This window comes from Eumetopias jubatus, unplaced genomic scaffold (assembly GCF_037043125.1).
Source record: "Eumetopias jubatus isolate StellerSeaLion01/CBP00866 unplaced genomic scaffold, mEumJub1_p1.0 scaffold_11, whole genome shotgun sequence".
Taxonomy (NCBI): domain Eukaryota; kingdom Metazoa; phylum Chordata; class Mammalia; order Carnivora; family Otariidae; genus Eumetopias; species Eumetopias jubatus.
This window is the reverse complement of record NW_028274817.1, coordinates 79,628,538-79,654,248: the sequence shown is the minus strand read 5'-3', so window position 1 is coordinate 79,654,248 and position 25,711 is coordinate 79,628,538. Positions and strand designations below refer to the sequence as shown.

The 25,711-nt window shown below is 41.0% G+C and overlaps 1 protein-coding gene and 1 pseudogene across 2 annotated transcripts; one reads left to right on the top strand and one right to left on the bottom strand.

Annotated features, from left to right (window-relative positions):
- Nucleotides 1-13,295: 13,295 nt before the first annotated feature.
- LOC114202026 (sal-like protein 4 pseudogene) lies at nucleotides 13,296-16,424 on the bottom strand (annotated as a pseudogene).
- A 7,189-nt stretch (nucleotides 16,425-23,613) lies between these two features.
- Nucleotides 23,614-25,465, top strand: LOC148163096 (spindlin-2). Of its 2 annotated transcripts, none has more exons than XM_088029004.1 (2): nucleotides 23,614-23,843; nucleotides 24,517-25,465. In XM_088029004.1, the coding sequence occupies exon 2, from the start codon at nucleotides 24,519-24,521 to the stop codon at nucleotides 25,293-25,295; it is 777 nt and encodes a 258-aa protein (XP_087885130.1). In that variant the 5' UTR covers nucleotides 23,614-23,843; nucleotides 24,517-24,518; the 3' UTR covers nucleotides 25,296-25,465. The 2 variants fall into 2 exon arrangements, with proteins under 2 accessions (XP_087885130.1, XP_087885129.1); XM_088029003.1 differs by having other exon boundaries at nucleotides 23,614-23,910.
- The last annotated feature ends 246 nt before the right edge of the window (nucleotides 25,466-25,711 follow it).

Sequence of the window (25,711 nt, the reverse complement as noted above, 5' to 3'; positions counted from 1 at the left end):
GTCTTTCTCTGACTAAAACATTATGCTTAGCATTATTCTGTCTAGCTCTATCAAAGTGATTGCAAATAGCAAGATTTCATTGTTTTTATGGCAGAATGATAATTCATTGTATATATACACACATATTTACTATATCCTCTTTATCTATTCATCAATTGGTGGACACTTGAGCTTCCTCCCTATCTTGCTATTATAAAATATGCTGCTATAAATATAGAGGTGCGTGCATCTCTTTGAACGAGTGTTTTTGTATTCTTTAGATAAATATCCAGTAGTATGATTGCTGGATTGTAGGCTAGTTCTATTTTTAACTCGTTGAGGAAACTCCAAACTGTTTTCCACAGTGACTGTACCATTGTGCATTCCCACCAACACTGCAGGAGTGTTCCTTTTTCTCCACATCCTTTCCAAAACCTGTTGTTTCTTGTGTTGTTATTAGCTATTCTCACAGGTATGATGTGAGAGCTCACTGTAGTTTTGATTTTCATATCCCTGATACTGAGTGATGATGAACATCTTCTCAAGGGTCTGTCAGTCATCTGGATGTCTTCTTTGGAGAAATATCTGTTCATTTCTTCTGCCCATTTTTAATTGGATTGTTTTTTTGGGGGGTGTTGAGTTTTATAAATTCTTCATATATTTTGGATACTAACCCTTTATCAAATATATCCTTTGTAAGTATCTCCTCCCATTTTGTAGGTGGATTTTAGTTTTGTTGATTTTGTCATTCATTGTGCAGAGCTTTTTATTTTGATGTAGTTCCAACAGTTTATTTTTGCTTTGCTTTCCCTTGCCTTAGGAGACATATCTAGAAAACAGTTGTTATGGCCCATGTCAAAGAACTTACTGCCTATGTTCTCTTCTATGATTTTTAAGGTTTCCAGTCTCACATTTAGGTCTTTAACCATTTTTAATTTATGTTTGTGTGTGGTGTAAGAAAGTGGTCCAGTTTCATTCTTTTCCATCTAGCTGTCCAGTATTCCCAACACTATTTGTTGGAGATACTGTCCTTTCCCATTGGGATTCTTTCCTGCTTTTCAAAGATTAGTAGGCCATATAGTTGTGGGCTCATTTTGGGTCTCTGTTCTATTCTATTGAGCTATATATCTGCTTTAGTGCCAGTACCATATTGTTTTGATCACTATAGGTTTGTAGTGTAGTTTGAAGTCCAGAACGGTGATGCTTCCATCATTGCTTTTCCTTTTCAAGATTGCTTTGGCTGAGGGAGGGAAAACACGGTGGAGGAGAAGGGGATCTTATTCTAACCCATCCCCAGGATTGAACTGGATATCTATCAGACCACACTGAACACCCACGAAATCAACCTGAGATGTAAGAAGATACTTCCAGGTTTTTACAAGCAAAATATAACAGGCGGTTGGTTTCGAGGTACAAAGTGGGGAGACGTGATTCCCCAGACAGATATCAGAGGATAAAGGGCAGGTGGACAGAGCTGAGCCATCAGGATCCTACACAACCCGTGATCAATAGCTTCCCATGCTGGGAACCAGGCACAAACTCGCATGACTAGTAGTGGGGGGAAAAGGACTTTAGGGCAGCCCACCAGGAGGAAATAGGAGCATCACGGCCGTGCATGCAAACTTGGGGCTGCTGGCATTTTTAGAAGCACAAATGACAGAGAAGTGCCCCAACTGGGGAGCGAGGACTGGGATCACTGTTGAGGGGTGCACAACCCAGGATGTTGCAGTTTTTAGCTGCATAGACAGAAACAAGGATAGTGTGGCTTGGAGAGCTCACTGAAAAAGAGACTGCCATCTCTCTGCTCTGAGGCAGAGGGTTGAAAATTATCTCTTCTGCTCTGACTCTTGGAAGAGACATGGAAAGCCACAAGGGAAAGCCGCCAGGAAACAAAAGCCCCCCAAAAACGGTTATGCCTGAGCCCATCCCCCACCACAGGGGGCAGGGCTACTCTGCCCAAACAGGGTTGTCTGAGTAACAGTGTGGCATGCCCCTCCCCCAGAAGACAGGCTGGGAAAACAAGAGGCCAGCAACCCTAAGGATCCTATAAAATAGGTCCATCTTGCTTGGGTTGTGGTCAATAATTTGGACTCTGTACATTCCCTCAACCACCCCTCAACAGAATGACTAAGAGGAGGAACCCCTAAAATAGGAAAGACTCAGAGACTGTGACCATGATGTCAGAGATGGAATTCAGGCTAGCAATTGTGAGGATGATAGCTAGAATGGAGAAATCAATTAACAGTAACATAGAGTCTCTAAGGGCAGAAATGAAACCTGAATTGGCAGAACTTAAAAATGCTATCAATGAGATTCAATCTAATCTAGATAATCTAACAGCTAGGGTAAGCAAGTTAGAAGAAGCAATTAGTGATTTACAAGACCAACTAATAGACATGAAAGGAAAAGAGGAGGCTAGGAAAAAACAACTCAGAATCCATGAAAAGACAATCAGAGAAATAAGTGACATCATGAAATGTTCCAATGTCAGAATTATTGGGATCCCTGAGGGGATGGAGAGAGAGAGAACTAGAGGATATATTTGAGTAAATCGTAGCTGAGAACTTCCATAATCTGGGGAATGAAACAAATATTCATGTCCTAGAGGAAGAGAGGAGCCCTCGCAAAATTAAGGAAAACAGGCCAATACTCTGGAATGTAATAGTAAAACTCGCAAATCTTGGAACCAAAGAAACCATCTTAAGGAGAGCTGGGGGAAGAGATTCCTTACGTACAAAAGGAGGAACATCAGAATAATGTCACACCTATCCACAGAGACCTGGCAAGCTTGAAAGCACTGGCAAGACATGTTCAGGGTACTAAACAAGAAGAACATGAAGCCAAGAATAATTTATCCAGCAAGGCTGCATTTAGAATGGATGGGGAGATGCAGAGCTTCCACAACGGGCAGAAACTGAAAGAATATGTGACCACTAAGCTGGCCCTGCATGAAATATTAAGCGTAGTTCTATAAAAGGAGAAAAACCCCAAGAGTGATATAGAACAGAAATGTACAGGGACAATCTATAAAAACAAGGTTTTCAAAGGCAACATAATGACAATAAATTCATATCTTTCAATAATCACTCTAAACCTGAAAGGCCTAAATGCTCCCATAAAATGGCACAGGGTTGCAACTTGGATAAAAAAACAGGACCCATCCATATGTTGTTTACAAGAGAATCATTTTGGACCTAAAGGTACATCCAGACTGAAAGTGAAGGGATGGAGATCTATCTTCCATGCCAACAGACCTCAAAAGAAAGCTGGGGTAACAATTCTTATATTAGACAAATTAGGTTTTAAACTAAAGATTGTAATTAGAGAAACAGAAGAACACTATATCATTCTTAAAGAGTCTGTCCAACAAGAAGATCTATCAATTGTAAATATCTATGCCCCCAACATGGGAGCAACCATCTACATAAGCCAACTGTTCACTAAAATAGAGTCATATTGATAACAATATGTTAATTGTACGAGGCCTCAATATTTCACCTTCAGCAATAGACAGATCACCTAAGCAGAAAATCAACAAAGAAACAAGAGCTTTGAATGACACACTGGACCAGATAGTCCTCATAGATATATATAGAACATTCCATGCTAAAAAAAAGGAGAATACTCATTCTTGAGTGCACATGGAACTTTCTCCAGAATAGACCACATAATGGGTCAAAAATCAGGTCTCAACTGATACCAAAGGACTGAGATTATTCCCTGCATATTCTCAGACCATAATGCTTTAAAACTGGAACTCAATCACAAAAAAAAATTTAGAAGACATTCAAACACGTGGAAGCTAAAGACTGCTCCACTCAACAATGTTTGGGTCAACCAGGAAATCAAAGAACTTAAACAATTCATGGAAACCAATGAGAATGAAAACACATCGGTCCAAAACCTATGGGATACTGCAAAGGTGGTCCTAAGGGGGAAATACATAGCCATTCAAGCCTCACTCAAAAAAATAGAAAATTCCCAAATTCACTAACTAACTTTACACCTTAAAGAACTAGAGGAAAAGCAACAAATGATGCCTAAGCCACGCATTAGAAGAGAAATAATTAAGATTAGAACAGAGATCAATGAATTAGAAACCAGAAACACAGTAGATCAGATCAATGAAACTAGAAGCTCGTTCTTTGAAAGAATTAATAAGATCAATAAACCACTGGCCAGACTTATCCAAAAGAAAAGAGAAAGGACCCAAATTAATAAAATTATGAACGAACGGGGAGAGATCACGACTAACACCAAGGAAATAGAAACAATTACTAGAAATTATTATCAACAACTATATGCCAATAAATTGAGCAACCTGGATGAAATTGATGCCTTCCTGGAGACCTATAAACTACCAAGACTGAAAGAGGAAGAAATTGACAACTTGTATAGGCCAATAACCAGTAAGATGATTGAAGCAGTGATCAAAAACCTCCCAAAAAAACAAGAGTCCAGGGCCTGATGGATTCCCTGGGGTATTCTACCAAACATTCAAAGAAGAAATTATACCTATTCTACTGAAGCTGTTTCAAAAAATGAAAACAGAAGGAAAGCTTCCAGACTCATTCTATGAGGTCAGCATTACCTTAATCCCCAAACCAAGCAACCCCAACAAAAAGGAGAATTTCAGACTGATATCCCTGATGAATATGGATCCCAAAATCCTCAACAAAATCCTAGCTAATAGGATCCAACAATACATTAAAAGGATCATCCACCACAACCAAGTGGGATTTATCCCTGGGATGCAAGGGTGGTTCAACACTCGCAAATCAATCAATGCGATAGAACACATTATTAAGAGGAGAGAGAAGAACCGTATGGTCCTCTTAATTGATGCAGAAATGCATTTGACAAAATACGGAATCCTTTCCTTATTCAAACTCTTCAGAGTATAGGGATAGAAGGAACATGCCTCAAGTTCATAAAAATCCATCTATAAAAAACCCACAGCAAATATCATCCTCAATGGGGAAAAGCTGAGAGCATTTCCCTTAAGATCAGGAACACATCAAGGATGCCCACTGTCACCACTCTTGTTCAACATATTATTAGAAGTCCTAGGAACAGCAATCAGAAAACAAAAAGAAATAAAATATATTCAAAAGGCAAAGAAGAAGTCAAACTCTTTCTCTTCCCAGATGACATGAAACTTTATGTGGAAAATCCAAAAGACTCCACCCCTGAATTACTAGAAGTCATACAGCAATTCAGTAATGTGGCAGGATACAAAATCAATGCACAGAAATCAGTTGCTTTCTTATACACTAACAGTGCAACTGTAGAAAGAGAAATTAGAGAAATGATTCCATTTACAAAAAAAACAAAACCATAAGATAACTCAGAATACACCTAACCAAAGAGGTAAAGGATCTATACTCTAGAAACTACAGAACACTCATGAAAGTAATTGAAGAAGCCACAGAAAGATGGAAAAACTTTCCATGCTCATGGATCGAAAGAATAAACATTATTAAAATATCTATGCTACCCAGAGCAATCTATACCTTCAAACCCATCCCGTTCAAAATTCCAATGACATTTTTCAAAGTGCTGGAACAAACAATCCTAAAATTTGTATGGAATCAGAAAAGACCCCAAATCATCTAGGAAATGTTGAAAAATAAAAACAAAGCTGGGGGCATCATCTTGCCCGATTTCAAGCTTTATTACAAAGCAGTGATCACCAAGACAGCATGGTACTGGCACAAAAACAGACATATAGACCAATGGAACAGAATAGAGAGCCCAGATATGGACCCTCCACTCTATGGTGAAATAATCTTCGACAAAGCAGGAAGAAACATGAAATGGAAAAAAGACAGTCTCTTCAATAAATGGTGCTGGGAAAATTGGATAGCCACATGCAGAAGAATGAAACTCTAACATTCTCTAACACCATACACAAAGATAAACTCAAAATGGATGAAAAACCTCAATATGAGACAGGAATCCATCCAAATTCTAGAGGAGAACATAGGCAGTAACCTCTTGGACATCGGCCACAGCAACTTCTTTCAAGATTCAGCTCCAAAGGCTAGTAAAACAAAAGCAAAAATGAACTTTTGGGACTTCATCAAGATAAAAAGCCTCTGCACAGCAAAGGAAACAGTCAACAAAACAAAGAGGCAACCCACAGAATGGGAGAAGACATTTGCAAATGAAACTACAGATAAAGGGCTGGTATCCAAGATCTAAATAGAACTTCTCAAACTCAACACCCAAAAAACAAATAAGTCAAAAAATGGGCAGAAGACATGAACAGACACTTCTCCAAAGAAGACATACAAATGGCTAACAGACACATGAAAAAAATATTCATCATCATTAGCCATCAGGAAAATTCAAATCAAAACCACATCAAGATACCACCTTACACCAGTTAGAATGGCAAAAATGGACAGAGCAAGAAACAACAAGTGTTGGAGAGGTTGTGGAGAAAGGGGAACCCTCTTACACTCTTGGTGGGAATGCAAGTTGGTACAACCACTTTGGAAAACAGTGTGATGGTTCCTCAAAAAATGAAAAATAGAGCTACCCTATGACCCAGCAATTGTGCTCTTGGGTATTTACCCCAAAGACACAGATGTAGTGAAAAGAAGGGCCATATGCACCCCAAAGTTCATAGCAGCAATGTCCACAATGACCAAACTGTGGAAAGACCCGAGATGCCCTTCAAAAGATGAATGGATAAAGAAGATATGGTCCATATATACAATGGAATATTACTCAGCCATCAGAAAGGATTAATACCCAACTTTTACATCAACATGGATGGGACTGGAGGAGATCATGCTAAGTGAATTTTAAGTCAAGCAGAGAAAGTCAATTATCATATGGCTTCACTTTGTGAAACATAAGGAATAGCATGGAGGACATTAGGAGAAGGAAGGGAAAAATGAATGTGGGGGAAATCAGAGGAAGATATGAACTATGACAGATAATGAACTCTGAGAAACCAACTGAGGGTTTTGTGGGGGGTGGGGGGATGGGTTAGCCCGGTGATGGGTATTAAGGAGGGCACGTACTGCATGGAGCACTGGGTGTTATACGAGAACAATGAATCATGGATCACTACATTAAGAACTAATGATGTATTGTATGGTGACTAACATAACATAATAAAATAAAATTTGAAAAAAATAAATAAACTAAAATGGAATTGGGCTACCAAAAAAAAGATTTCTTTGGCTATTCATTGTTTTCTATGTTTCCATACAAATTTTAGGATTATTTGTTTTATTTTTGTGAAAAATACTATTGGCATTTTGATAGGGATTGCATTAAATGTGGAGATTGCTTTGGGTAGTATAGGCATTTTAATAATATTTGTTCTTAAAAAAACAATATTTGTTATTCCAATCCATGAGCATGGAATGTCTTTCCATTTCTTTGTGTTATCTTCAATTTCCTTCAACAGTGTTTTATAGTTTTCAGAGTACAGATCTTTCACCTCTTCGATTAGGTTTATTCCTAGATAACTTATTGGTTTTGGTGCAATTATAAATGAGATTAATTCCTTAAGTTCTCTTTCTGTCACTTCATTACTGGTGTATAGAAATGTAACAGATTTCTGCAAATTGATTTTGTATCCTCCAACTTTACTGAATACATAAATCAGTTCTAGGTATTTTTTGCAGGGTCTTTAGGGTTTTTTATATAGAGTATCATGGCATCTGCAAATAGTGAATGTTTGACTTCTTCCTTACTGATTTGGATGCTTTTTATTTCTTTTTGTTGTGTGATTGCAGTGGCTAGGACTTCCAGTACTATGTTGAATAAAAGTGGTGAGAGTGGACATCCTTGTCCTTTTTGTGACCTTAGGGGAAATATTCTCAGTTTTTCTATGGACTTAAATTTAATCACATTGTTAAAATTCCTTCACATCAAAATCTGGACTCCTGTTTGACAAAATAATTGGGTACCATAGCCCAGGAAGTTGACACATAAAATTAATTACTACAGTGGATAAACAGAAGAGTGGTTTGAGAAGGGGTGTTATGGTATAGGTGAACAGAAGGGCAGTTTTTAGGATAATGAAACCATCCTGTGTGATACCATAATAATGGTGTTATGGGCTGAATTTTGTCCTGCTCAAAATTCATATGTTGAAGTCTTAACCCCCAATGTGACTACATCTGGAGACAGGACCTATAAGGAGGTAATTAAGGTTAAATGAGGTCATAAGGGTGGGACCCTAATCCAATAAGACTGATGTTCTTAGAAGAAGAGACACCAAAAAGCTTTCCATCTCTCCCTCTCTCTCTTGCTCTCTCTCACTCTTGCTCTTGTTCTTACTCTCATTTGCGCTCTCTCTCTCCTTCTTCAAGAGTGCAGAGAAAAGGCCATGTGAGAACATAAAAAGAAGGAAGAGAGGTATCACCAAAAACTAACCCTAACAGTGTTTTGATTTGAGGCTTTTAGCCTCCAGAACTATGAGAAAACAAATTTCTGTTGTTTTAGCCACCCAATATATGACGTTTTTTAAAAGATTTTGTTCACTTATTTGAGAGAGAGAGAGAGAGCATGAGTGGGGGCGGGGCAGAGGGAGAGGGAGAAGCAGACTCCCCACTGAGCAGGGAGCCCCAATGCAGGGCTTGATTCCAGGACCCTGGAATCAGGACCTGAGCCAAAGGCAGATGCTTAACCAACTGAGCCACCCAGGCACTCCCAATATATGATGTTTTGTTATGGAAGCCCAAATAGACTAATATAGGTGGATATATGATATATGTATTTTTCAAAATCCACCGAACTTTATAGAGTATCAAAAGTAAACTTTATACAAATTTAGAAAGAATAATTTAGAATGTAAAGGATACCAGGATGTTATGTAGACTGTAACACAAAAACCAAACTGTGTTTACAAATGTATTAAATAATACACTGAAGGTGGTGAGGAGAAAAGTTGCTGACCTAATTAACTTTTGAGAAAAGTAGAACCTGCAACACTAAAGGCAGATGGAAGTATACTGTATTCTGGTTTGATAAAGTAATTTCCTACAAAGGTTTAGGCTTAGCAAATCTGAAATTGATAGATACGTGTATTAGAATTGAGCAATTCAGAAATGATTAGGTGGATGTTGGGAGCCAAATTTTTCACATTTAGAGTGAGAAGTTACAGACAAGCAAAGGTAGACTAATCCACATGGTAATTGTTTTGATTTGAAGGCACTGGTATGAGTTCATGTTTAGCTTAATATAGGTACAGGTGGTTACATATAGAAATTTTTATAGCTATGTGTATATAATCACAAATTAGTATACACACATACGTCTTCCTTCTCTGTCAGCTGAGAGAGCCTAGAAGAAATGACACTCCAGCAGCAATGAGTGCATCTCTTACCCAGATCTCATTTCTAATGTTATTTTTCAATAAAAGGAACCAGGGCCCCTTTGAGAAATTTCTGATTCCAGGATTAAGGCATAAAATATATAAGCCTGGAGCATCTTATAGTGCCAGAAAGTAAAGAGTTGCTCAAAAACAAAATCCAAAGTGATGGGGTATGTTAACAAAACATAGGAGCTAACTGAAGAACTTTTGATGGCCAAAGCTAGAACTATTAGAGCAACAAAATAATAACACAGTATTGGATTATAACCCACAGTATAAAATAAATATCCATGAACCTATACTGATATAAACAAATGATTAAATGAATGAATGAATAAATAAATATGGAAGAACAGACAAATCTCCCATGCAAAATAATTCAAAATAATGTATATATCTTAATAATACAGGGGCGCCTGGGTGGCTCATTTGGTTAAGAGTCTGCCTTCAGCTGGGGTCATGATCTTGGGGTCCTGGGATCGAGCCCCACATTGGGCTCCCTGCGAGGAGTCTGCTTTCCCCTCTCCCTCTGCTCCTCCCCACTGCTCATGCTCACTCTCTCTCTCTCTCTCTCTCTCTCTCTCTCTTAAATAAATAAATAAATAATCTTTTTAAAAAATCCAAATAATGTCTGTAGATGAAAGAGGTGGACCAGAACTTCCACTCCTTAACTACAGACTATAGATAGTGACTTCCTTTAAAGAGTATGGGGAGAAAAAGTAACTGCACAGTGGAGTAACTGGATGAATACTATTTCAGCCAGGTAATGAAGGTTAACATCAACAGTGATAAGTCTTCTAGATAGTATGTACCCTTGATATGATGTGATGAGAATAGAAATTTACCTTTATATTCTTGCTACTGAAAAAATCCATGGCCCAAGATTTAATCATTAGGAAAACATCAGACAAATCACAATTTTGGGACATTCTACAAAATATCCAACAAGTACTCCTCAAAACTTTCAAGATCATCAAAAGAAAGAAAGTCTAAGAAAATGTCACAGCCAAGAGGAGACTTAGGCAACTAAATGAAATGTGGCATCCTGGATGGTATCCCGAAACAGAGAAAGGACATTGGGTAAAAACTGAGAAAATGTGAATAAGTATGGATTTGGTTAAAAATAATGTATCAATATTTGTTTTTTAATTGTGACAAATATACCATACTGATGTAAAAGGTTAATTATAGGGGGAATTGGATGCATGGGAATTCTCTGTATAATCTTTGCCATTTTCTGGAAATCTAAAACTATTCTAAAATAAAGGAGCTTATTTTTAAAATACTTCATTAGTGTTGAGAAAGTGATTGACTCTAATGAGTGGGTAACAAATTCTTTTGCAAGTCAGGTGGTTTACAATTTGAAAGCAATTTTTATGAAAGATTACTAAGTATTTTTGTGCCATTACTAAGTGTTTATAGTTTGGAATTTAGAGAATTGAGTGATATTGTTATATAAAAATTCCTTCCAGTAACATCTACATATTTATGTGAAGAAGGATTTTCTGCACTTACACCCATACAAATGAGAAATAGAGCTGGTATTGATTCTGAATTCTTTCTCATTCTAGTAATAAATAATATTCATTAATGCACATATGAACATAATAGTGGGGGGAGGGGAAAGAAGCACAAACTGCATCAAGATGCATTTCCAGGGGCCCCTGGGTGATTCAGTGTGTTGGACATCTGCCTTCAGCTCAGGTCCTGGGATGGACCAGGCTCCCTGCTCAGTGGGGAGTCTGCTTCTCTCTCTCCCTCTGCCTCTGCACCTAATCCTGTTCTTGCTATCTCTCTCTCTCTCTCAAGTAAATAAAAAGTCTTTTAAAAAAAGAAGAAAAGATGCATTTCCACTGAAGTTTTATTTTTTATGTTTCAAAACATATTTATAATATATTTATACCATTACAAGCATTTGCATACCAATAGTAATTTTAGTAATTGAATCCATAAGAAACAATTTAACTGTGGGGTGCCTGGGTGGGCTCAGTCGTTAAGCATCTGCCTTTGGCTCAGGTCATGATCTCAGGGTCCTGGGATCGAACCCCACATTGGGCTCCCTGCTCCACGGGGAAGCCTGCTTCTCCCTCTCCTACTCCCTCTGCTTGTGTTCCCTCTCTTGCTGTCTCTCTCTCTGTTGAATAAATAAATAAAATCTTAAAAAAGAAAAGAAAAAATTTAACCGTTAGTGCTTTTTGGGGGGAGGGGAAGAAAAAAGAACACATTCACAAGGGCATTATTTGCTTAACAGTGAGAAAGGCTCCGGTGTGTTCTCTGTAACAATATCCACTTCACAGCGTAAACAGGTACTAGCATTGTGTTCCACCTAAAATTCCAGGAGGAAAGGCACAATGTGGCAAAAAAAAAAAAAATTTTTTTTGGATCCTAAAGTCAGGTGCAATAACACAGACCAACTTTTGATGATAGTCTTGATCTACTTTTCCACAAAGAGGGAGACTTCTCCCCTCAGAAATTAAGGTCTTCCTTTCTCCTTCCTTGTTAAACCATTAGAGCGTGTTTCATCATTACATATACAAAATGGGGAGACTTTACAAGAAAAAAAGAATCATGAAAATATTTTAAAGATACAGCTGCTCCCACCACACATCAACTCAGGTTTAAGATAGGGCATCAGAACACTTCAGCAGTCATAAAATAGGAAAATAGATGCTATGGCTACAAAAATAAAACATAAGTGAAGTAGATAAATTAAAGCTTTCAAACCCAGGACTTGTCTGTTCCAACTTCATAGCCTTCATGTAATACCCAAGAACAATCTTCATAATAACTTGGCATAAGCTGCACCAAGGGCATTTTTGTAAAAATTAGTATGAGAACCTGTGAGAAACATGCCCTTCGGTGAGTTTCTTCAAGAATGAAAACCCAGGGGGCGCCTGGGTGGCTCAGTTGGTTAAGCGACTGCCTTCGGCTCAGGTCATGATCCTGGAGTCCCGGGATTGAGTCCCGCATCGGGCTCCCCCGGGGAGCCTACTTCTCCCTCTCCCACTCCCCCTGCTTGTGTTCCCTCTCTCGCTGTCTCTCTCTCTCTCTCTCTCTCTCTCTCTCTCTCTCTCTCTCTCTCTCTGTCAGTTAAATAAATAAATAAAATCTTTAAAAAAAAAAGAATGAAAACCCAGTTCTTCAATCGAGGAAGCATGGGTGAACCAAATTAAGTCACCTGAGTGTCCCTGCTCAGGTGCCCACCTCTCCTGATGGTTCAGGAAGGAGGCATCTGGAAAGCATAGGGAGTACATTGGCACTCTTGGGGCTCCAACTGAACTGTATTTAAATAAGCAGCAACACACATTGGCTCCCTAAGGACTAAACTCAGTCCATTTGAGGGCATCCTACTTAAAGTTCCAAAGTTGAAGGAATTTTGTAATTCTACAACCTTAGCTTAAAAATAAAAGTACATTCAGGAAAAGAAAAAAGAAAGAAAGGATGGGTGCAGGGTTGGGGGTCACACAAAACAGGTCCCTAAACAGATGCCAGATCTTGTCCATGCACCCGCATACAGTCACCAGGGAAGCATATAGTACCCCCCCAATTAGGTTAACTGTTGTCTTTTCCATTGTAGTTTAGTAAGTTTCAACTTGAAATAGGGGGATAGTCTTTAAAAATAGTTACTCTCAGTTGTACAAGGTTTTATGTATACAGTTTGTCACAAGTAACAAAGCTACTTTGCAAGACCCACATCTTTCCAAAATTAAAGAAAAAAATTCTAGTCTGTATTTGTCTTAGTATGTATTATCTTTTTTCAATTTTTTTTTTTTTTTTTTTTTTGCAAAACAGCGTAACAACATCTGATTGTAGGACTTGCCTGAGATTGTGATCACAACTGCAAACATCATTTGCGCATCAGTAAGAAAACAAACAGGAGGAGATGGATTCTTTTAAAGAGAAAAAAAAAGAAATGTACAGTTCTAGAGAGGTTATTCTGCCTGCATTTTTCCTTCAACAAGGGTTATTCCAGAGCTTAGCTGACTGCAATCTTGTTTTCTTCGAGGAAGTGAGGGAACTGGTGTTTGGGGATGCTGTCAGCAGCACCTGGTTTTTCCACTTCAGCACTGATAGCCGACTGGGAGCCATCCATCTTGGAGATAGTGGTGTTGTTCACAATGGAGCTGGCCCCCAGAGAAACTGGAAGGGTAGGAATACCACCACTCTGGATCACAAAGATTTCATTAGTCGTCATGGCCAGACCTCTATTGAGCATGGTGTTGTACTAGTTCCACACAACAGGGTCCACGTTCATCTAGGAGGTAAGGATTTACTTGGAAAACATCTCAAGGACTCTCTTCCCATCAGTTCCTAACAGAGCCACAGTGTTCTTGATGGCCAGCTTCCTCCCACGCGGAGCCGAGATATTGTTGGCCCTATGCGTCGTCATATAGTGGACCTTCAAGTCGCCTTTGGTGGTAAAAGCTCACCCACATATGTTTCACATGAAAGGCTTCTCCCCAGTATGAGTCCACTGGTGAATCTGAAAAACGCTTGCAGAGAAGTTCTTCCCACACCATGTGCAGCGTTGTTTGGCCTGTCGGCATGGCTGGGCCACTAACAAAGGTGTCAAACCTTGGGACGTGGTCGCAGGTCCAACAAATGTGCCAGGGACTTAAACTTTGACATAGGTTGGCTGGGCTCGGATAAACGTTGATGGCAAATTGCTACGACCTTCCATCTCAGTGCGGCTGTTCTCAGAGCTGCCTGCTTTGCCACCAACATCAGGAGATCTGGAGTTGATGCTTTCTGCCTGGCTATTGGCTGGGAACAGTGACTGGAAAGACACATTCTCCAGGACGTCTGGACTTCGACTCTGGTACATCTAGTCTCCCATCGCTAAGGACGATGAGTCGTTCGTCAAGCCATCACTCTCCACCGAACCATTTTTTCTGTTGTTCTGCTGCTGCAGAACAAGAGGAGCAAGACCCACCTTTCCCGGGGTATCTAGGGAAGCCATCACAACGAACCCAAGAGTGGATAATGCCGAGTGGATGCTGGGAAGAAGCAGCAGGACCTTCAAGGAGCTACTAGGGGCATCCTGGGAGTTGACCTTGTCAACATCAATGCTTTTGATAACATTATCGTGACAGACTGCACCTGCGCTGCCATTTTCACCGACCATCGCGGATTCGGGACCCGTAAAGTCACAGGGATTTCTCAGGCAGAGGTGTGTTGGAAATCTGGCCGCCCGTGTGCATCCGGATATGCTGCTGCAGCAGGACCTGGTTGGTAAACTTCTTCTGGCAGATGGGGCACAAATGCTGCTTCTTTATGGACGTGTTGGTTCTGTGGACCTCAAGGTGCATCTTCAGGTTGCCCTTGGTGGAGAAGCCTCGACCATAGATCTTATACTGGAACGGTCTCTCCCCAGTGTGGGTGCAATAATGCATTTTGAGGGAGCTTTGGCAGCTTAAGACTAGGTGAAAAATGAGACATTCACTGGGGTCGGTGGTGGCCTTGTTGATGTTCTCCACCAGCTGCTGCATTTCAGGGTCTCTGACCCTGGCTCGGGTGTTCCACTCCCTTGGAAGTCACCAACCCTTGGGGAATTGTGGTTTGGCTCCACCCCAGATAGTAGGGATCCATCCTCAGTTTCTGGAGAAGGCCCAGGCTGTAGGTCCCTGCCCATGAGGTCTTTGGGGTTAGTCCCTGAAGAGAGATTTTGAGGTAGCCCTACATTAGGGGTCCCCATTACAAGGACAGGTTTGCTGTCTAAAGAGAGACCTGATTCATCTATGGGGACAGGTACAGAGAGTGCATAGGAAATGCCACTGCCTGCCACCATTTTGTCATGGAACTCGGCAAAGAACTGGGGTTTCAACTTCCCCCTGGGGATGTCGCTGAAAGTGCACCTTGAAGTTGCCCTTTGTGGTGAACCAGTGGCCACAGACAGAGAACACAAAGGGTCTCTTTCCAGTATGGGAGGGGAGGTGGATCTGCAGGGAGCTTTCAGTTCCAAAACTCCTGCTACAGTACTTACACTTGTGCTTGAAAAGGACGCCCTAGTCTTTGGGTTTGACCTCCACCGGAGACACATTTGGTGGCTTTCCCTTCCCTTTCTTGGACGGGTCTAATGCCACAGTGGAGAAAGGGCTCTGGAAGAGCACAGAGCCTGGGGTCTGAGATAGCAAAGCACCAGGAAGACGGGGCATGATGCTCAGCAACAACCTTGTCCCACCTGGCTTCAGGGTGAAGGGCGCCAGCCCCTGGGACATGGAGCTGGTGGTGGGAGGAATGTTTGTGTGAGGTAGCTTGGCTCGTTTCAAGGTGTCCAGAGACAGGCCCTGGCTTCCAGCTTTCTGATTGAGCAAAACCACAGCCACGGAAACCTGTTGGGACATGTGGCTGCCCAAGGTCTTGAGGGTTTCCACTCCCACCACACTGGAGTGGAGGGCTGGGAGGCCCACATGTTCACCTGAACGTGGATCTGCTTGGTGAGCGGGATCTGCTGCAGTTACTGTTGCTGCAGGCACAGTATCTGCTCAAGGACCCACGGGATGCTGCTGGTGCAGAGCAAGGGGACTGGCAGAGCATCTGTGCTCCACTGATTCGCTGCCACCTTGGTGCCCCACAGTGCTTGAAGAGTGATGTTAATGTTGGTCACTTTGCCTTTGGGTAAATAGCTTATGTCCTGGGACGTGGATGGCAGGCCTGTCTTCAGGTACACGACAGACTTGGCACCCAGCCTCTCCTTCATCTCCCCCAAGCTGCAGCCATCCTCCCTGTGACCATCCTTACTGCTTGGACTGTGGGCCGGTGGCTCAGCACAGCCTCAGAGAAGACTTCTGAAGGCACTGGCCCCTCGCTGTCATTCGTGATGAGGACAAGTGGATTTTTAGTGCAATTTTTCTTATGTTCTAAGAACTCAGAGAATCTGAAGAACTCTGCACATTTCTCACAGATGTGAGTCTTCTCCTGACGAGTCCTCTTTGCTGTCAATCCATCCCTGTTAGCCTCATTGCCATTCCCTGGGGGGTTCACTGGAGCACCGGGCTCCCCTGCCGCTGGCATGCTGGGGCCGCATCTGCAAACTCCAGGTCCAGCTGCTGTGGCTACTGCCTGCCCTGATGTGCTGGGGCTTCGCCTGCTTGCGCCTCCACATGGTGCGAGCATCAGACTGACAGGAGAGCCGTAGTTATTGACCACTCCCCTGTTAGTGCTTTGTGATGAGGAAGCATTTTGAAAACTTTCAATTGCAATATGTATATGTTTTTGTTGCAAAGAAGTATGAGTGAAAAAAATGTTCAGGCATAAGCATATTACATTAGGATAAATTTTTGTGACAAATGTAGGATGGAAATTCAAATTAAAAAAAATAATTATTTCCAATAAAGGTTTTCTGCATTAATTTTTTAAAAATTGATGATGGTAATATCTCATAGGTATGGCATTTTTATTTAGTTACATCCATTTTAAAAAGTGATATAACCTCATTTAAAAATTTTAGTATTAACAATACAAAGGAAAGTACATCCTTTCTAAGTATACAAACTTGTAACAAAACATCTTTTTAAAGATTTATTTATTTGAGAGACAGAAAGAGAGAGCATGAGCAGGGAAAGGGGCAAAGGGAGAGGGAGACAAGAAGACTCCCTGCTGAGTGGGGAGTCCTATACGGGGCTCAATCCCGGCACCCCAAGACCATGACCTGAGCCAAAATCAAGAGTTGGATTCTTAACCAACTGAGCCACCCAGGCACCCCTGTAATGAAAACATTTTGATGCTATCCTAAAACATGCAAGTGAGTGCATTAGTATTTCAGATTACTAGTGGGTACATGAGGCAAAATTTTTGAATGCCACTGCTTTAAGATGTTGATTTACATAAGAACAATATATTTAAGCTTACTGAATTTCATTTGTAGATACCCACCACACCTATGTTTCAGGCCTTCAAAGAATACATGGAGGTTTATAAAATAACACAATACAACATCCCAGATGTTGGTGCAATAGGTAGAAAAAGCCAGGTAATAAGCTCTTCTAGCCTTTTATAGTTCTGAGAACTAAGTCTTCTTTTCAGATTAATTAGAGAAAAGCCTCATCAACCGAGGCTTTTTAGGAGAAAGTTTACCCTAGTTTTATTTGGCCAAGGAGCTATTTAATGCAAACTCTACCTCTTGCTACTCAAAATGTAGTCCACGCATCAGCAGTTTGGGCATCACCTGAGACCTTGTTAGAAATGCAGAACCTCGGGTGCCTGGGTGGCTCAGTTGGTTAAGCGACTGCCTTCGGCTCAGGTCATGATCCTGGAGTCCCAGGATCGAGTCCCGCATCGGGCTCCCTGCTCGGTGGAGAGCCTGCTTCTCCCTCTCCCTCTGCCTGCCTCTCTGCCTACTTGTGCTCTCTCTCTATCTCTGTCAAATAAATAAATAAAATCTTTAAAATAAATAAATTAATTTAAAAAAAAGAAATGCAGAACCTCAGATCCTACTCCAGACCTACTTAATCAGAATCTGCATTTTTAATAAGACCCCTCCAGATGATTCATAGGCATGTTAAAATTTGAGTTCAAGAGGTTAGGCTGTACAGTCTAGAGTTTAGTCCTAGGGCATTATTATTTAGAGAAAGAAACTATAGTTCAGCTCCAAAGGGAACCAAGCACTCTAAAATATTTTTAATGTACTTCAACAAGCAATTTAAACTATTTTAAACAATTATTTCTTATTTTATGATTTTTTTCAGTTATTTCAATCACCAGACAATTATTGCATAAGGAAATATTTTAATCAGAAATCTCAATACAAGCAGTTAATGTATCAGTTCAATAAAATATTTTCTAACAATCATTTACACTCATTAGTCTTGCATACCCATCAATTTGCAACTTATCATTTTAAACAATTTGCTTTACAATTAACAGGCCAAATAAAATGTCCTCCTAGAAGTCACTGGAGGGTATTACAAAGATCTTATCCAAGGGAAAGGGGACCCTTAAAGAGATTTTCCAGTGGCTTCAGAATATCACAGGGAAATAAGAACTTTTCTAAGTTCTTTGAAATACTATCTGTATAAACCTCAATCCCCTTCACCTACTTGTTGCTGACTAACAATATTTGTAGGAAGGCTAGAGGCAGTGGCATCCTTAAGAGTTGATTGAATATGCTCCCATCAGTTTCATGTAGATTCTCTGAGACCACAGCCAAAATCTGTTGAGATGGATCTATGAGTCCAAGGCCCATGAAGGTCCTCCTCAGGCTGAGACTGTGATGCTGCCTATTGATCTTAGACTCCTCCCCAGGACCTCCTTCACAGTCTGTTAATATAAATACAGGAGGCTCACTTGGCCTATTGCCAAGTACTTCTGAGTTTGTTTCTCCCAGAAGTTGGTTTTACTAGGCCAAAGATTGTGTCCCAAAGTAAGTGAATGCCCCTACCTCTATACAATGCCCAGTAGCAATGCTCTATTTTCTACAGAAGAATCTGGAAGGCCTGATTCTCAAGAATTAAAGTGTGGTCACACAAAGTTCATCATCTTAAACATTTGGGCATAGTAGAATGAATCATTTGGACATCTAAAGATAAACTGCAGTGCTTAGATTCTCATGGGGCTAAAGTCTTTCTCTGCTGAGAAGATAGAAATTGAATAAAACTGGATTCTTTCCATAGAAATCAAGAAATAGCTTACAATTGAGGGGAAAGAAGATTTTAACACACTGAAACTCTCTTTCCCAATATTTCCAACAATGAGAATCAAGTGAGTTTGGCAAGGAGTTATAACGGTTAGTGTAGGATTTAAATAAATTCGCTCTTTGAAACAGGGTAAGATAAAAGACAGACATATATGCCTGGAAAAAATGTAAGTGCTGACCTGGAAGGAAAATTGCTTAAGCCTCATTGCCAAGGTCACAACTGATATTATGTCTGCTTGGGCTGCCATAACAAAATACCATAGACTGGATGACTTAAACAACAGAAATTTATTTCTCACAATTTTAGAGGCTAGAAGTTCAAGATCAAGGTGCTAGGCAATTCAGTTCCTGGTGAGAACTTTCTTCCTGGCTTGCAGATGGCCACCTTCATACTGTGTCCCTACATGGTAGAGATTGAGCTCTCATGTCTCCTCCTTTTCATATAAGGGCACTAATCCTATTATGAGGACCTCACTTTCATGACCTCATCTAACCCATATTATCTCCTACAGGCCCCATCTCCAAATATCATCACATTGGGAGTTAGGGCCTCAAAATATGAATTTGGGGGGGCAAATTTCAGTCTGCTACACAACCCATTTCCCAAGCCTCACTGGAATGGCATAATGTGAGTTAAGATGGAAGAAAAGATAATATATACAGCTGAAAGGGGCACCTGGTTGGCTCAATCAGTTAAGCGTCTGCCTTTGGCTCAGGTCATGATCCCCGGGGTCCTGGGATCGAGTCCTGCATCGGGCTCCCTGCTCAGTGGGGAGTCTGCTTCTCCCTCTCCCTCTGCCACTCCTCTCTCTGTCAAATAAATAAATAAAATCTTATATATATATATATATATATATATATATATATATATGAAATAATGGGGCACCAGTCAGCCCTGGTTTGTTCATGTATTAAATTATGGTCAGAAACAGCCAACCATTTCCTCACAAATTTAAACTAAAGATATATGTAAAGCACATCTCCCTAATGCCCCTTTCCTCATGGCTCTGTGACTTTAAGACACTGCATTGCTCACCCTCCCCCCAAATCTGAGGTATTAGAGGTCTGTGTAGTCTCTGCACATGGATAAATAAAAAGCATTTCAATGCTGTCTTGCATAGTACTTTCCTGTCACAACTTCACGGTGAGAAGTAGCCTTGTAGGGAACTGAAACACATGATGACAAAGTCCACAAACATATCAACTGGCCACATATACTTTCAATGAGATTTCTGAATGGGCTGCACAATTATCACAACCAGGCCACTAATTCCAGCCTGAGTCAATCTTTAAATGGACAACTTCACCAGTGTCAGTCATAGTGAGAAGATGCCCTTATTTACCAGTGCAATGAACCAAGGAATGTGAGGTACTCAATATGGTATGACAAAGCAATGGGAGAGATAGTTGTGAGCATCAACAACCTTCCCCTTTCTTAAAGATAACTATAACTGTTTCCCCTAAAAATATGTGCTTTATAAGTAGAGTGCTAATCCAGTGACCAAAAACCATAGATATGGAATAGTTCTTTCTTTCTTCCAGATTGAGTTTATACCACAACTCCATGCAAATGCCATTATACATATTCAGCTCGAGGAACTTAGCTGGAATTTCTTAATAGATGTATGGTTGAGTTAACACATGGAAAATATAGAAAGTGCTTGGAGTTCTGAAGATTTCTGGGTGACTCTGAGGTGTAATAACTCTTTAAAGGAGGACAGGAAGCCCAAAACTTGTGTGCAATGGGATATCAAAGGCAAATGGCAAGATGTGGGGTCAGTTTTAGAAAAGGCTAAATAAGGCCAAGATTAAAGAGAAGATAGTAGATGAGAAACATATCTTCCCTTAAAACCTTTGTAGTTTGGAGAAGGCACAAAGTGGAATAAGTAAAAAGAGTTTGGAAAGTTTGTCCCTCAGTGGTATTTAAGGAGTCATTCTTACACACTGCATAGTTTTTACCTGTAGTGGTACCAGGAGAAATACTAAGACAACATCAAAGTCCTTAATGCAAGTACCCAATGGGCTTATTATCAAATTATTCTCACTTTACCTTAATTCCCTAATTCCCAAGAAGGTACAGAGGTTAAGACTCACTAGTTATTCCAGATTCCCTTTAAAGACAGTGATTCAACAAATGTCAGAAAACTGTTTCATTATAGAAGATTCTTGTTGGTTTCTATATACAATGTGAGCTTTGATGCCCTGGAACATTTAATGTACTAATCTAATCCTACTGTTTACTCTTACAGAGTCAGACACTTCAAAATCATGAATGTGAAACGACAACTGTAGAAAGCTGGTCCAAATTTCTGTGAAAGATTTTTATAAATGAAGTCCAAAGACAGCAGATGTCACAAGGAATTGTGTAAATATACCCACAAGATGAAAGAATTTAGAAATAAAAATTTTGAGAGTGTAAATTGTTATGAGCTAGTCAAAAAAATCTGAAATTAATTAGCAATGGCATATCTAGGCACAGTATCAGAGAAACACAAATTTTAGAAGAATGATAGAAGCTTCAGATTGTCTTTCAAAACAACCTGGAATTTCTATACACATTGTTGATTACCTCACCAATATCCATTTTTAACACACAATTTTTAAAATTTTTTTATTATATTCAATTATCCAACATATAGTATATCATTAGTTTTTGATGTAGTGTTCAATGATTCATTAGTTGTATATAACACCCAGTGCTCATCACAACATGTGTCCTCCTTAATACCCATCACCCTGTTGATGGGTACCAGTATCCATTTCAATCTTCCTTGATTGTGGAGTACCTATGTCATTTTGGTGGGATTGACTCCACCTCCAACTTTAGGGGTATCACTTGATTAGCATAAGCCAATTATTCAAATGGACTCACTTTGTTAATGTGACCATTTTTCAAATAAGTATATACACTGGACCTAAGATAAGTGAGCATGGCATTATCTTTATCCATATTATAAGAGCAGGAAAATGATCTATGCTGGTCCCAATCAAAGCAAAGCAAAATTTTGATCAAAAGTTGTTGTACGGGTTCTCTCTGTCACTGCATAATAATAAGGAAGTATATAACTGCCAAAGTTATTGACAGCCATATTGTAACATATGCTTCAGGATGAAACTGACATCAGAGAGAAAATAGAAGAAAAAATAAAACTGGCTTTGGATGTCTTTACTGAATATATTCATTTATTAAGACTGTCATAAAAAAGTAACAAAGACTCAGTGACTTAAATAATGCAAACTATTTTCTCCCAGTTCTAGAAGTTATAAATCCAGGATCAAGGTGTCCAAGTCCAAGATTTAAAGCTTCTCTCCTTGGCTTGTAGATGGCCATTTTCTCCCACTATTTTTGTATGTTCTTTCTTTCATGAGTGTCTGTGTTCTAATATCCTCTTCTTATAAAGACAACAGTTATATTGGATTAAAATCTACCCATGTGATGCCATTTTACATTAATTACTGCTTTTACATTAATTACTCCAAATACATTCACATTCTGAGGTACTAGGGGCTAGGACATAAACATATGAATTTAGAGTAGACACTCATGAAACTGAGCACATAGATTAACCCTAATCTGATACCTATCAGATTTTTCAAATAATGAACCAGTAAATAATGTTTATTTTGAATCAGTTTGAGATTGCTGTCCTCTTTTTTTTTTAATTTTATTTATTTATTTGAGAGAGAGAGAGAGAGAAAACTCGAGGCGGAGGGGCAAAGGGAGAGGAAGAAGCAAGCTCTCTGCTGAGCAGGAAGCCCAACCTTGGGCTTGGTCCCAGGACACTCAGATTATGACCTGAGCTAAAGACAGATGCTCAACCAACTGAGCCACCCAAGCACCGCAAGATTGCTTTCCTCTTGCAAGTAACTGATAACAGCATACCAGATATAGCACCATAATATTGATATTTTACAGAATTATAAGATATTGTTGAAAAAATCTATACACAACAGAAAACGTTACAAACAAGACTCAAAATGGGTGTCATTCTATGCAAAACTAGCTAAGGTTGTTACTAATTGTAATCACATTCAAGAATAACGACCTCAGTTTAAAATAAGACACTTTTCTCCAAAGCTAGATCTCCAAATCTAAGATGCCTAAACCTGTTTTGGAAAAACTCTTATTGTATGTATTTCCGTGTATGTGTATTCAGAGAATTATGTCTGTGTGTTGTGTGATTGGAGAGGTGTGTATTTGGGATTATGTGTCTGGGGATATGATTATCTGTAAATACATAGAGACAATGTGCATACATATGTGTGTGTGTGTATGTGTTCATACATATATTTTTGTACGAATATAAAGGATTTCTGTATTCATATGTGTTTTGGGTATTTCTTGGTCAATTTGTCTGTATACAAAAAGTGTGCAGAATATGCGAAAAATAAAAAGACACTCCAGCAGCGGGGATGAGAGGTGGAGCTAGAGAGCCTGAGATGGTGCTGGTACACAGGAAGAGGAAAGGACAACCTATAAGTCCCAAGGATCTGAATTTTGGAAGGAGGCGGAGCAGACCAGGAGTTCATTCAGGGCTCCGAAGGCTAGTTGCCTAGTGTTTAGCAGGAAGGGGAGGCCTCTTTACCAACAGGAAACTGAAAAGTCTACTCCTATACAGAAAGAGGGAGGAGACTGAGGCGGCAGCAGCGGCTGGTGGGAGCCCGATGTGGCAGAGGGGCCGCCGCCGCCGACAGGGAGGCGGAGGGCCCGCGAAGCTCAGAGCTGGGGATACCGCCGCCATCCTCTTCGCCTACCCAGCCGCCCTGCTAGACGCGCTCCGCGCCTACGGATCCTCCCCTCCCAGCCTGCACGCTGCCAGGCAGCCGGGTGCCTGCTCGTCGCCTGCTGATCCTCCTTCGACACAGGCTCACCGCGGAGGCAGCAGCGAGGTGTCCGATTTGGGCACGTGAGGCCCGCGATCCGGGGCGGTGGACGCCAGGCAGGGCAAGGCCATTGGTGGGCTCCAGGATGGAGAAGGGGGATGGGGTGGACTCCTGCAGGAGATAAGGGGTGGGGGCGGGTGCCGGGTGAGGCTGGAGTAGGGGAGTGCGATGGGAAATAGGAAACGGGGTGGCGTTAGGAGCCAGGCAAGAAATTGAAGGTGAGCCTGGGGAAGCGAGGGCACTGGATGCCGGGAAAGCGATCCTGGGGAGACAAGGGGCGTATATAGGGCAGCAGGCTGAGGCGTCCAGGGCAGGACGACAGTGAGTGCGTGTGGGTCAAGGCGGTGAAGGGATGGGCGCTTTGCAGGGGTTGAGAGTGGGGGCCAGTGGCGGGTGATGGAGGCAGTGGGTTCTGAACAAGGAGGTAGCCCGCCCCCTCCTGCAGAGTTCCAAACCCCAGCCAGCACCACCGCCGCTGCCGCCCTTCCCCGCAGCCTAAAGGAACCGAGGAGGGAGAGCACTTGGCCGGCACGCAGCCAGGATTTCCAGCACAGCTGCCAGGCTCACATGGGGAAAATTTAGGTTCTGGCGCAGGGTACATAGACACGTCGCTGTTGGGAGAACTTCACCTTATGTCATATTGAATGTTTCTCTCTTATCTTCTCTTCTCCCCCTGCAGGCATGAAGACCCCCAACGCACAGGAGGCCGAAGGGCAACAAACCAGGGCAGCTGTGGGCCGGGCCACTGGGTCGGCAAACATGACGAAGAAAAAAGCCTCCCAAAAGAAGCAGAGGGGTAGACCTTCGTCCCAGTCCCGCAGGAACATCGTGGGCTGCAGAATTTCGCATGGATGGAAGGAAGGTGATGAGCCCATCACCCAGTGGAAAGGAACCGTTCTGGATCAGGTGCCTATAAATCCCTCTCTTTATCTGGTCAAATATGATGGAATTGACTGTGTCTATGGACTGGAACTTCACAGAGATGAAAGAGTTTTGTCTCTTAAAATTCTTTCTGACAGGGTGGCATCATCTCAAGTCAGTGATGCAAACCTTGCAAACACCATAATTGGTAAAGCTGTGGAACATATGTTTGAGGGTGAGCATGGTTCTAAGGATGAATGGAGGGGAATGGTCTTAGCCCAAGCACCTATCATGAAAGCCTGGTTTTATATTACCTATGAGAAAGATCCTGTCTTGTACATGTACCAGCTTCTAGATGATTATAAAGAAGGAGACCTCCGTATCATGCCAGAGTCCAGTGAGTCTCCTCCAGCAGAGAGGGAGCCAGGAGGAGTTGTAGATGGCCTGATAGGTAAACATGTGGAATATACCAAAGAAGATGGCTCCAAACGGATTGGCATGGTCATTCACCAAGTGGAAGCCAAACCCTCTGTGTATTTCATCAAGTTTGATGATGATTTCCATATCTATGTCTATGATTTGGTGAAAAAGTCCTAACTGTTAGGGTAAACTTTGCCACATTTGTGAAAACAAATGTATACTTTGTAGACATGCAAAATAATGTTGCTTTTCAGTGTATTGAAAGCTTAAGGGTCCCTGTTAATTCAACATCTCTGCCAGCGTAACTGTTGTTTTGTTCTGAAAAATACAAATTTATGTGGACATGACATGCTGTGTGTAAGGACTTTGTCATGTTGAAAAGATTGGATGTGTTTGGTGGATGGGGCATGGAAGGAAGGGACAGCTGTAAATGCAGGCTGTGAATAAAGTTCAGCTAGTATCATAATCAGTCATCTAAAAATGGAATAGGACTTAGCTGGCCTGGTCTAGAGAGGGGGGAGGAGAAGGAACTAGAGATGGGCTGTGGGGGGAGGGAGAAGGGGAGGTGACTGCTTAGGAAGAGGTGGGGCAGG

What these genes read in the sequence shown, in the direction of transcription:
- LOC148163096 (XM_088029004.1), top strand. Translation starts at nt 24,519, where the DNA reads ATGAAGACCCCCAACGCACAGGAGGCCGAAGGGCAACAAACCAGGGCA.